The sequence below is a fragment of the Peromyscus eremicus genome, chromosome 1, assembly GCF_949786415.1.
Source record: "Peromyscus eremicus chromosome 1, PerEre_H2_v1, whole genome shotgun sequence".
NCBI lineage: Eukaryota > Metazoa > Chordata > Mammalia > Rodentia > Cricetidae > Peromyscus > Peromyscus eremicus.
This window is the reverse complement of record NC_081416.1, coordinates 149,671,090-149,684,889: the sequence shown is the minus strand read 5'-3', so window position 1 is coordinate 149,684,889 and position 13,800 is coordinate 149,671,090. Positions and strand designations below refer to the sequence as shown.

General features: G+C 43.6%; 1 protein-coding gene across 1 annotated transcript in view; it reads right to left on the bottom strand.

Moving 5' to 3' along the window:
- Nell1 (neural EGFL like 1) overlaps positions 1-13,800 on the bottom strand; it is an 806,688-nt gene that overhangs the window by 584,350 nt on the left and 208,538 nt on the right. Inside the window, exon 10 of the mRNA XM_059253364.1 lies at positions 2,935-3,008. Coding sequence (XP_059109347.1) covers positions 2,935-3,008 — 74 coding nt within the window. The remainder of the gene's footprint in view (positions 1-2,934; positions 3,009-13,800) is intronic.

Sequence of the window (13,800 nt, the reverse complement as noted above, 5' to 3'; positions counted from 1 at the left end):
TCCAGAGAGCAAAAGGAAGGCCACTGGGTAGAGGCTACAGAGAGAATTTTCACCCAATTAAATGAAATTTGGTTGCTAATGGATTCTAGCCAATCTAGCCAATGCTTGACATGTTAATAAATGCCAGCCAAGGTATGTGCAGGTGGACACGGGCATTTTCAAATAGAAAATTGTATCAGATGATCTTCTGTGGTAGCTGGTGTCTAATGACTCAAGCTCCTGGTGGTCATACTCTCTCGTCATTCCCCTTCATGACAAATCTGGGCCCGTCCAATGTAACTAATAGAATTAAGAGGCAGTGACATCACGCAGCTTTGGAGACTAGGTCATAGGAAACGTCAAATCTTCTACCTGGGTGTTTTGAAGGGTTTGTTCTGAGGAAAGGTAGTTTCCATGTGAGAAATATCTGAGACCATTATGCCATAAGAAGGTATCCACACAGCCATGTATGAATAACGGGAGAATCTGTTTCAATTATCCTAGACATGAATGAAGAAGCCATCTTGGACATCCAACATTCTGACTTCTGAAGTCATCAGAGGATTCTACCTCCAACACCCAAAAACTGTAACCACATTTGAAACTCCAAGTAAGAACTGTATATTTGACTGCATTCAATGTACACAACCACAAGAGATAACAAAAATATTGGTTTTAGTCTGGGAAGTATTTGCCATACAAGTGTTAGGACCTGAGTTCAACTCCCAGAACCCATATAAAAGGCTAGGTATGGTGGGGCACACTTGTAATCCTCGTGCTAGGGAGAGAGACAGGAGGCTAGCTAGCCAGTTTGACAAGTTCCAGGCCAACTCAGAGACATTGCCTCAAAAAGCAATGTCGAAGATGTCTCTAAAGGTCAACACATAAGGTGATGTCTAGGCTCCACATACACATATGTGAATGTGTACACACACACACACACACACACACACACACTATTCATATATTGATTTTAGCCACTATGTTTTAGGGAGTTGGTTTCATAGCAATAGACAGCCAAAGCTATCAAACTCATCATGTCCATTTGTTCTCCATGCCCACCTTACTCACAAAACACTGTCCTCCTCTTGCTCAGTTAAATATAGTACCTTTGCCTAATGAAGGCATCTAGCATATTTGGGGTCTCGTGATCCCATCCCACTTCTCTGAATATGACAGTTTCCCCTTGGGAATGGCTTCTCCACTCATGTGACCAGCTCCCCATATAGCTACTTAAAGAAGCCAAATACCCACCCTCACCCCCACTGAACATGCTGGATTTGACTTAGGACTCAAACTTAATTACACAGGCTATGCCCAGTGCTTAACTCTTGTGTGAGGAACTTAGGGATCATAGAAATGAGGAGGTATTCACCACAGCAGATATGCCTGGTATATTTCTCAACACTAGACCATGGCTGTAGTGCCTGCTTCCTGACTTCTGAGATCCTGGACTCTGCTAAGTCACACAGTCTTCTGGATTTTAGAAACTCTACAGTTTACCTAATATTGCTTTCAAAACAATTGACTATTTTTGCTAATATCACCCAGGGAAGGTTTCTGTTCTTTGTCACCAAAACTATAAACTGGAATTCTCTTTGACATATCAAGTACCCTGACACCAGAATCAGTTCCCATCACCCAAAGCCATGGGTGACAAGGGTGACATGTAACAAGGCTCCTCAATTCTGTTCCTTCCTAGTTCTTCAACCCCTCTTTATTCATCTGTCTTATCCTTGCCACGGATTGGGACTTAATCACTTCTTGCCTAGGATGGTTCAACTCCACCCAATGCTCCTCCAGTTACCCCTTCACTGCAGTCATAGTGGACCCTCAAAATACATGGGGGATATCACACAGCTACATGCACTTGCTGGGGACACTTGTCTCCATGATGGTCAAGTCCAAAATGGGTGCTTCCTCACCTATTCTAGGGCTTTTTTCAGCTTCATCTGTCTTCAGTCTCCACATGTACCCTAAAACTTCACCAATTCCTTAAATATGAATAATAAATACTTTCCTTATGACTCTGGGCACCTGCAAATGCCCCCCTTCTCCCCCCGCCACACTGTTATATGTTTTTATCTTTATCCACCCAGGAAATAATTACTGGTGAAGACTAGCCATCACCTTCCAAAAGCCCTGGTTGACCTTAATATAGAGTCCATGGTAGTGTGTAGTTGTCACAGCATTAAGGGCTGGCCAATGGGCAAGACTGACCATGTGGAGAGTAACAGTGTATCTGTCTCTCCTCTGCTACATGCAAAATGTTTCAGGAGTCCACAAGGTTTTGTATTTCTATTTATTGTATATTTGCTTATGATATATTCTCCCACACTAACCTACAAATTTATGAAGAAAACAACTTGCTTCCCACCATGTCTTCATATCCTAGGACCACACTGGGGTTCGCATTCACTGTTGTATATGCAGATCCAGACAGTGCTGGAAAAAAGCATTCAGAGCCCAGTCGAATTCTGGGATGCATCATCTGCCTGGCTTGTGTTTGCCAAAATTTTAATAGCAATGTTCTTTATAACTTATTTCATGGTGGTGGGAAAGACAGCAATAAGCATGAGGGGGATATTTTCTAGAATTCTATTACCACTTGGTAATAGAGTTGGTGCAGTCAAGGCTGATATCGATTACTTACTTGCCTACCACCAACCCATAACCTTTCTCCAGAATCACCTGCCAACTTTCCCATCCATAGTAGTTCCTGTCTCATTTTCCCTTTCATGTCCTTCCTGTACTGGCTGCTCTTCAAGCTATGTTATCCACTTCAATGCAAGCTAGTCACACAGAAACTATGAGTAAGTCCTCTCTATCCTTGACTCCAGTCCACCAGTTCTGACCCTCAGGGACCCACCTAGGCCAACAGGACCCACAGAGGAACACTGCATGTCTATCTCTTGTCTGCTCTGTGGAAGTGACAGGGATCACAGACAAACTTACTCGGCATTCCCGGCAGCTCTTGGTTAAAATCCGCTGGCCCTCAGCAAGAACTTTTCCTCCATAGATGCATTTTGCTGCAAGAAAACAGAAAAACAGTTCACACCTAGTCATGCTATGCTACAAAATTTCCTTAGAGGCCACATCCAATGCCGACAGATCCCACAGGAACATAAATTCCCTGAGTCTAAGAGATATAAGCTTCTCTATCTAATGTAAATCATGGGGAGAGTACCGTGAATGGCTCCTGAAGCCAGACTTGAGCTTCTTTGAGTTTCCCTGGCCTTCACAGCACAGCCACACAATTGGTGGCAAAAGGAAACAAAGGGTAAGTTGATGCGATAAGGTATTAAAACAAAAGAAAGTAGTTGCCATGACCAAGCAATTAGCAATACATTTTATGCTTGGATTTTCTCTCTCTTCATTATTTTTTGTATATGTGAATGTGTGTGTGCTCACAAGTGCAAGTTGAAGCATGTGCATGTGGCGGCTTTATATCAACACCAGGTGGCCTTCTCTATCCCTCTCCATCTTAGGTTTTTGAGGCAGGGTCTCTCACTGAACCTAGCACTCACTGATTCATCTAGACTGGCTGGCCAGTGACCTCCAGGGACCTGCTGGATTCTGCTTTCCCAGAGCTGATATTACATGTCCATGCCCAGCTTTTTCTATGAGTACTAGGAATCTGAACTCATGTCCTCATACTCGAATTGCAAGCACTTTATATGCTGAGCCATCTCCTCAGCCCAATTAGCGGTAGTTTTGATGCAGACAGTCCTGCTATAAGATGAGCCTCTGGGTACATGGCATATGTTCTGTTCATCAAAACTTCACCACCGGGAGGATTCCATATGTGCTTCTTTATGATCATGAGAGGTGAGTGCCCTGAGCCTATATGTACTTAACCATACTCAGACAACTATGAAATACAAGCCAACCCAACCAATTGCTATATCAGCACACTGGAGGGGAGGTCTTGAGAAAGGTGAGCTGTGTGGGCTAACAGGCAGGGCAGAAAGTGGAAGTCAGCCCTGTAAAAGATTTCAAAGTGAAACAGAGCTTAATTTAGATTCTGCCAAGACCCAGTTCTTGGCTTAACTTGCTGACTCACTTTAAACCTGTGCAGAATATGTCAATTTGCTATGACCCCTCTCTGATTCTACTAGATTTTCCAGCCACTTCAAGAGGAACAGAAAGCAAAGGTCTGAATGAACTCTTTCATGGCCTGATAAGGGCGCTTCTAGCCCCAGCTCTCTAGAGAAACAGAAATAAATACACACTTGCCTTTAGTTCATAAAACCACTTCACCTCTCGATCCCTCCACTTCTGTATCTATTAAAGCTGGGCTGATTAAATTTGGTAGTTCCCTGGACCTACAGTCTTCTCATTCTCATGGAACATTCATATCTGCCCAACCTTGTCTTCATAGACACAGAAAGGGAGAGAATCAAAAACTGATCTACTTAACACAATACCTCTGTGGGATGGATGCTGGGACATGCTGCCCAGAGTCCTCTGTGATAACTAATGTATTTCTACAGCTGTTGGAACAGTGTCAGCCAACAGGCCTCAGCCAACTGCTGATCTAGGATCTGTGCTGGGCTGTGCAGAGCCACTTTGCCCAAAGTCCAGCTCCTTACTAAACCAGCCTGTGTCCAAAAAAGCATTGATAAAATAACATAATAATAAATAGTATTGATAAAATAAGGAAGCCCTGCCCTCCTTGCCTGATTTAGGACAACTCTGAAAGGCAGTTCCGACTGAGGATCCCAGTGGGAAGAACTGAGGCATTTGCTGTGAGTAGACTGTCAACCTCATTCTGCTTCCCTTGGCACCCATGTTAACCCCGCATTGATCCTGTGTGCCTTTCCTAAGAAAGCAGTGGAAATCTCCACTGTAGACCGCTTCCTGTCAACACCTGCCCTGCAGTGACCTACACCACCCAGCTCCACATTAGTGTTCTCAGTGAATGGCACCACCGTCTACACCAGCTCCTTCTACGCCTGCTTCTTACCCAATGGGAGTAACCAAATCTTAGCAATGCTTCCTCCTGGAGTCCTTCCTCTCCATCCCCCCACGCCATGACAATGTCTTCCTTCAGACCATCAGCAACCCTCTTCTTCCAGCACTACCAGAACCTCCTTGTTCTAACCTCAGCCTTTTCCAGTCCTTCCACAGACAACACAAAACCATCTTCAGATCCACATCTGAGAATCGGAGACCCTACTTAAGAACATTAGGGGCCCCTGACACCTTCAGGGAAAAAGAAGTTGACAGTCTCTAATTAGGCAGATAGTACATGCTGCAGCTTTTCTTTATCTGTCAAAACTTCAAGAACTTCCACCCCCTGTGCTTTCACTGGCACACTCAAATAATAGTCACACCCCATCTATGCCACTGCTGTGCTTCCTCTCTCACTACCAAGCTTTGCATATATTCTTGTCTTCTATAGAGATACTCAGATCTCCATTAGCCACTGACAGCTTCTGTCTTAGTTATAGTCACTGTTGCTATGATGAAACACCGTGGTCAAAAGCAAGTTGGGGAGGAAAGAGTTTATTTGGTTTACACTTCCACATCACTGTTCTTCAATCAAAGGGAGTCAGGGTAGGAACCTGGAATCAGGAGCTGATGCAGAAGCCATGAAGGGTGTCACTTACTGGTTTGCTGTTCATGGCTTGCACAGCCTGCTTTCTTATAGAACCCAGGACCCCCAGTCCAGGGATGGCACCACCCACCATGGGCTGGGCTCTCCCCCATCAATCACCAATGAAGAAAATGCCTTAGAAGCTTGCCTACAGCTGCATCTTATGGAGGCATTTTCTCATTCCAGGTTCCCTCCTCTCAGATGACTACAGCTTGAGTCAAGTTGATATAAAACCAGCCAGCACAATTGACCTCCTGTCATCTTGACACACAAACACATCACTGTTAAGCCACAACCTCTCTTTTTTATTCATCTCCAAGATTTCACATTAAAGGCATCACAATATAAAACACTTAACAAATTTAAAAATTCCTACAGCCTTACAAATTCAAACACTTTAAAAGCTGTCTCTTTTAAAAATATCCACTCTTTTAAAGTCCAGAGCTTCCATAAAACTCCAAAATCTCATTTTTAAAAGTTTAAAGTCCCTCAACTACAGGCTCCTTAAAAAAAAAAATCAAAAACAAATTAAATGCTTTCTTACTTCAAGAGGGAAGAACCAGGGCGTGTTCACAATCTGTACAAAGTAAAACCAAACTCCAAAATGTAAGTAACTCGGTGTCCACTATCTGGGATTCACTCATGACCTTCCAGGCTCCTCCAGAGTGCTTGGATCACTTCTTTGACTCGCCTTCTGCAGCACACACAGGCATCCAGGCTTTGGGTGGCTCCACTCTGCACTCTGTCTCTGCTGCTATTCTTTTTTTTTTTTCCATTTTTCTTTATTAAGAAATTTTCTACTCACTCTACATACCACCCACAGATTCCTACCTCCTCCCTCCTCCCATCTCCCAGCCCTCCCTCCCAAGCCACCCCACATCCCCACATCCCATATCTCCCATGGGGAGTCAGCAGAGTCCTGCACACTGAGCCGAGGCAGGTCCAAGCCCCTCCCCACTGCACTAAGGCTGTGCAAGGCACCACACCACAGGCACCGGGTTCCAGAAGTCTGCCCATGCACCAGGGACGGATCCCAATCCCCCTGCCTGGGTGTTCCCCAAACAGTTTGAGCCAAACAACTGTCTTCCATATCCAGAGGGCCTAGTCCAGTCCCATGGGGGCTTCACAGCCACCAGTCTACAGTTCGTGGGCCTTCAATAGTGTGGCCGGTCATCTCTGCACTTCTTCCCATCATGATCTCGATGTTCCCCACCTGCAGAATCCCTCCTCTGTCTCATCAATTGGATTTCCCCGATCTGCTGCTATTCTTGATGGTCATCACAGGGTACTGGCATCTTGAAAATGCTGGGGTCTTCTGCTGCAACTGGGCTGCACCTCTCCTAGGCTCTCTTCATGGTGCCAACCCTCGACTTCTCTTCATGACCCCTTCAATTCTGGGGCTTCAACTACTACTGAGGCTGTACCTTCTCTAGTGGCCTCTCCTGGCCTCTCACAGTACCAAACTTCAGATGCTTTTCATGAACCCTTCGTGCCTCCAAAAGAGTCACCCAGTACCACCTGGGTGACTCTTGCACATTACCAAGTTTGGCTACTAGTATGATGTACAACCTTGGCCACTTCTGGAACCCAGCTTCTGTGTGCCGACCCTGAGGAACCACTTCGCAGAAGACTTCACCTCAGTCATACTGGTGTCTTCTTAATCACCACTGATTTCCCAGTTCCTGCTGACCAACATCAACTGTCCCAGTAAAGCAAAGGTTTTACTTCATTGGCTCTGGTGTCTTGTTGATCACAGCTGACCCTTCAGCCCCTAACTAATCAGAAACACAGATTCTCAACTCAAAATAGCTTGTTCATCCAGTTTTTTTTACAGCACCCAAGATCACCAGCCAGAGGCGGCATCACTCACAGTGGGCTGAGCCCTCCCATATTTATTATTAATCAAGAAAATGTCCTACAGGCATGCCTACAGCCCAACCTTATGGAGGCACTTTCTCAGTCTAGGTTCCCTCCTCTCACTTGTGCCAACCAGCCAGTACACCATCCCAACACAACACTCACCTCTGTCCATCTTCTTAACATGGACCCATCTGTTCCACCCTTCTAACAGATACAGCCATGCATTTCTACCCTCCATATATATTTTCACCCTTTCAAGTTATTTACCCATCCATTTGCATATATATATAAATATATATATATATATATATATATATATATATATCCATGCATTTCTTCTCTCCCAACATACATACTTATCTATTTCTACTCTCTCAATCATATATGCCCCAATCTGTCTCCACTCTCCCCATATATAGCCATCCATTTCCATGCTCTCAATATATATACCCATTCATTTCAATATTCTCTGGTTTCTCTTAAGAAGCGTGTGTGTGTGTGTGTGTGTGTGTGTGTGTGTGTGTGTGTGTGTGTATGTGTGTGTGTGTGTGTGTCTTGTCTGTGCTTTGTTTATGATGGAAGTACCTATTAGAGTGGATGGCTGCAGGGTGAGGGCTCACTTTTGTGCACAGCCCGAGGGCAACATCAAGTGTCTTTCCTCTGTTGCCCTCCCCCTTTGTCTTTTGATACTGTCTTTCTATGAACATGAGCATCATCAGTTTAGCTAGGCTGGCTAGCCAACGGGTTTTAGGAGCCTGCTTGTCTCTAGGTACACGCATATCTCGGATTCACAGGGTCATGCCACTATGTCCAACTTTTTGCTTGGGCTCTGGGGATCCGAACTCAGTTGCTCATTCTTGCAAAGCAGGCACCTCACCAAATAAGCCATCTCTCCAGCTCTAAGAAATTGTTCTTGAGTCTGAACCCTGATTAACTTTCCTACTTTGTGCTTCTATTGTTCTTTGGACTGATCCCTAACAGAGCATATGTCCATGCGTCACATTGTATCTTAGCTATACACTTAATTTTACAGCTTGCTGCTGTTACCTCCAGGAGAGTCAAGACTGTGTATGCATAATTGTGAATCCCACCTCAAACTCGGCACCTCTCTGGGCTTATTGTTGACTAAAAATAATAAACACTGTTGAAAACTAATGAGCTCTACTGAGTAGCAAAACCTGACAAATCTCCTGATTACCTGCTACGATTTATTTCTGCTACTCCATATAGCTTCAAATATGCAAACATTTCCAGACAAACACAGCAGCAATAATAATAGCTAAAGAGAGAAACAATACAATTCACTAGGCGATCCTTTCCTTCTTCCTTCACTTAAACAAACACCTATCCCTGACTGCCCTTTATGCCTCAGTGTTCTAGAGATATCCATGACTGTTGCTCATAGCCCCTAATGACATTCTGGGTACCTCCAATTGACTTACATAGGAAGAACCCATCTCCAAGGCCCTGGGATTCCTGTGTGATAAATTCCCACACTCCTAAACACAGCAGATGCCAACTTGGCAAGGTGGCTCGTTCCAGAGTGACAGTTCTGCTAAACGCACTCCCGTCAACACTGCCATCTGTTTCTTGGCATGGGCTGGGAAATGCAGAAATTCTCCTTTTCTTTTCCTTTGGCCCCTTGCCACTCCACAGTGGTATTAACACACTTGCTACCCTGTCTTGAAACATTTGGCTGGCTCCTTTCTTCTCTGGCAGGCTCATGCAGAACTCCTACCTGGAGAATAAAAATGCCTCACTGTTTGCACCACATTCAGGGACACATCCTGCATGCACCAGGCTGGTATAAAAAATGTCTGATGAATTTTATGTCCTCACCCCATAGGAAGCTTTGGGGTGGAGGATGATACCAGCCCATGTCTGGATGCCTTCACTTTCAGCTGTGGCAAGGTGCAAAAAAGTACATATGACATGAATGCCAGGTGTCCATGAAATAACCTCAGACAGCTTTCAGGATTGGAAACTCCCCTAGCTTTCATGTTCTTCCCCGTTCCTCTGATAGTGCCCCTTCCTTCCTTGGCATTACCCTCCTTATGTCTAACATCAGTTCTCATTATCCAACCTCTTGATCTGTAGCCAAATCCTTATTTTTGATGTCCAAGGAAATTCAAACATAAGGTTAGTCAGGCCCTGCTGCCTTTGGCTAGGCACTGGAGAATTCATTCCTACAGCTTTCAGTGTGAGCAGAAACTTAAACGGATACCTGGAGTCCTTTGAGTCACACCAGGGACATGCAAAGTAGAGTATTTTACAGTGTCCAACCATGAAATTGAAACCTGGCCCAGCACACACTTCCTCATGATGTCTGAAACAAGCATTCTGGGGATTTAGCGACAGGTTATTGTTCCTTTTGCACCTTCAGATTTGACCTTGGTTTCTTGAGTGCAAGTGCTGGACACTTTTGCCACTTGGGTGCACACTGAATGAACAAGTGACAGGTATTGCTTTTGATGGCCCTGGCAGATGTGCACATGTGGTTACTCGGTCCACATCCCGATATCCGTTCCCTCACACATGTCAACCACCCCTGGGCACTTGGTGACTTTGACTGCCAGAGGCAGCACTCGGCTTTACACTTTAAAAGTGGCAGATGAGAAGAGCTGAGCACACAAGGATTCTCCCTTCCTCAGGAAATGAATTCACTGAGCTTCTAAACACCCCCTCTCTGAGCAAGACACCCACGTCAAACTGGGTGTCACTAAAACATCTCCAGCTCACAGATACCAAACAGAAGGCATCACTCATGCAAGCCCACACCAAACTCTTCCTTCCCTCTGCCCTGTCGCTGTGCTTCACATTGCTTGTCTCCTGTGGGCTCTTGCTCGAAACTTGGTACCTGCTCTCTCGCAGACGCTCACACAATGCCACACTTAGTATGCCAGGCCCTTTAGCTGTCACTCATGGCCATTCCTTCTCTTCCTCTCCTCAGGCAGTCTCTGCCTGGTGCCCCATCACCTCTATCTGGAATATGTCCAAGTCCCATGCTTGGCCACTGCCTGCAGCTCTGTTAAGACAGTACCCTTTCTTAAATCACCTCTCTGAGTGTGCCACGGCCCTGCCTGAAAACTTCATTTTTAAAAAGTTAAATGTGTTCACCTGTGTAAGGTTATGTGACTTTGAATGTCAGAGATGGCACTCGGCTTTACACTTTAAAAGCAGCAGATCAGAAGAGCTACATACTCGAGGAGTCTCCTTTCCTCAATAAATGAATTCACTGAGCTTCTAAACACCCCCTCTCTAGCAAGATACCCACATCAAACATGGGTATACCACATGCATGTTGGTGTCCAAGGAGGCAAGAGGGCATCTGGGTCCCTTGGAACTGAAGTTGCAGGCAATTGTGAGCTGCCGTGTAGATGCTGGAAACCAAACCCAAGTCCTCTGCAAGAACAGCCAATGCTCTTAATCACTGAGCCATCCACACAGCTTACACACTTCCACATAAAAACACCATCATTTTTAAATTAAAATACCAATGCTGTATTTAATGTCATAATTTTACATGTGCATTCCCCTCTGATAAGTATGTTCTTTCTCACACAGGCACCTAAAAAAACTCCTACTCATTCCTAATTACTCTGCTAAGTTGTGATCTGTGAAGTTTTCCTTAAACATGTGTGTGTACACACTGCACTAAAACTATCTCACTTCAAATTTGGACACCTCAACCTGTGCCTGCTTCAGCAGGAACCTCTTTGATGTAGAGAAGGTTCTTTCACAATTATTCCAGAACCCAAACCCTAAACTACTTTACAGAGATTTCTATTTTAAAATTAGTAAGAAATAAAAAGTCTTTCCAGCCAGATGTTCTCAACCTTTTAACTGTAGAGGTATATTAAATATTAATTTATTTTATTTGTATTCCCACTTACTTAATCTCTGAGCATATCAAAGTATCATCAGAGTCACTGAGAAAATGAGTTTTAACCAACTCGATCTGAACTCCACATAGATACGAAACTCTGCCATTAACTTCAGGTTGTGCTTCAGCATCTGGGGAAAGTGGGAAACTTTCTGGGATTGTCTCCTAACTCGACAATTCTTAAATGATCTAGAATACAGAAAAATGGCCACTTCCCTCATATATAATAGGAAGGACTAATTATATGTAACCAAGGCTTCAAGGGCCAGCAAGATGGCTCAGCAGGTAACAGCACCTACTGCCAAGGGTTGTGATCTCATTTCCTGGACACACACTGCAGGGAAAAACTGACAGCCACAAGTTGTCCTCTGACTCCCTCATGTACCTACATACACAAACATGCACACACATAAATAAGTAAATAAGTAGGTAAATAAATAAATAAATAAGTGCAAAAGGGTCCTGAAGGTGCCAGTTTGGGGCCCAATCTTTCTGCTTAGGACAATCTTATATTAAGAAGATTCAAAATAATCAAAAATGTGTGTCTGCATGAAGGACATTATCAGAGTCCCTTATGATAGAGAAAAGTGGGAAACAACCTAGACTTTGATAACTGAGAAATACTCATACAACAGTTAAATAATGGGAAACTGAAATCCAGTAAAATAAGATTCACAGTCTTTAAAAGTATGCAGATACATTTACGTGATATTGGTCAAGTCAGCAAAGTAGGATATGTAGATTCCATTTGTTTGTTTGCTTACCTGCTTTTCTGGTTGGGGGATGTTTTGTTGTTGAGGCAATCTCAGGTAGCCCAAGGAAGCCTCAAACTCACTTTATAGCTGAGGCTGGCTTTGAACTCCTAACCTCTGCCTCTGTGACCCCAGTGTTGGAACTGCAGGTATGCACCACCCACCTCAGCTGTTACCTTTCTATCCAGAAGTATTCTCTGCAGATCATATGCTTTGATGAAAAATCTACAGAGTTTATAGTCAGCAAAGCTGGTTTAGGATATTACTAGCCTTGTGGCTTTAGTAAATTGATTTTACTAGAAGTGCTTCTGGTAAAATGGGATGCTAACAATAAAAGTTACCTTACTGTGAGAAGTCAATGCATTGAGCAGAAGTGTCCAGCATAGTAGAGCACAGAGCAGGCACATGTGGGTTGCGGGGGGTCTCTCACTCTTAATTTACCTTTCATTTTAAATAGTGTCCTCCACAATGGCGGTGAAGAGCAACTTTTAAGGATCTCTTTTTCATGTACACATGTGAGTGCCTGTGTGTGTGTGTGTGTGTGTGTGTGTGTGTGTGTGCACCATGTTAGTACCAAGGCCTATAGAGACCAGACGAAGGTGTCAGGTCCCTTGGAACTGGAGTTACAGATGCTTGTAAGATACCATGCAGGTGCTGGAAATTGAATTTGGGTCCTCTGTAAGAGCAGCAAGTACTCTTATCACCGAGCTGTCTCTCTAGCCTGAAAAGATATGTTTAATCATTATTACTTGGATTGGCCAACACTAAAGAAACATGCTTCAGTGTTTGAAATTAATTTCATAACTGAAATTTCTAATGAAGGCACCTTAATAATGAGAGATATGTCCAAAGCCTGAGAAAAAACTAAATACAGAATTTGGCCCTTAACTTGATCATTCAAAATAAGAAGATTGAACCACAATAACTTGGGTGTTGTACATTCACACTTCATGTCCAGCCTGGTGTTTGAGCCTGGAGAAGCAACTTGGTCACTTCAGATGTAAAGAATGGAAGGCAGCTGTTGTAGAATATTATTTTAAGATATGTTACATTTGTTTACACTGTGGAACATTTGTTTTAATGATACAAAGACGTGCTGCATTCTTCTATGTTGCATTTGTTTTATTCTGTGAAGCTGTGTTACTCTGCCTGTCTAAAACACCTGATTAGTCTAATAAAGAGCTGAATGGCCAATAGCACAGCAGGAAAGGATAGATGAGGATAACAGGCAGATAGAACAAATGGAAGGAGAAGTCTGGGAAGACAAAGATCAAGGAGCTAAAGAAGGAGAGGGACTCAAGAGACCAGCCACCCAGCTACACAGCCAGCAACAGACTAAAAAAGAAAGATCCATACAGAAATAAAAACAGCTAAAAGTCCAGAGGCAAAAGATAGATGGGATAATTTAAGTTAAAAAAAGCTGGCTAGAAATAAATGAAGCTGAGGCCGGGCATTTATAAGTAAAAAAAAAAAAAAAAAAAAAAAAAAAAAAAAAAAAATCTCCCTGTGTGATTTATTTGGTAGCTAGTTGGCAAGCCCCCCAAAAGAGCAAAGAGCCAAAGAACAAAAGAATAAAAAGCAACCAATTACATTTTGGTGCCCAACGTGGTTTCCATGTAGGGTCTGAGAAAGTTGAAAAAGAAAAAAAAGAAGAACAAGAAGAAAGGACACGACTCCTTTAAGAGGCTTTGCTGTTCAGATGGCAGGGAACACTAAATAGAAATGGC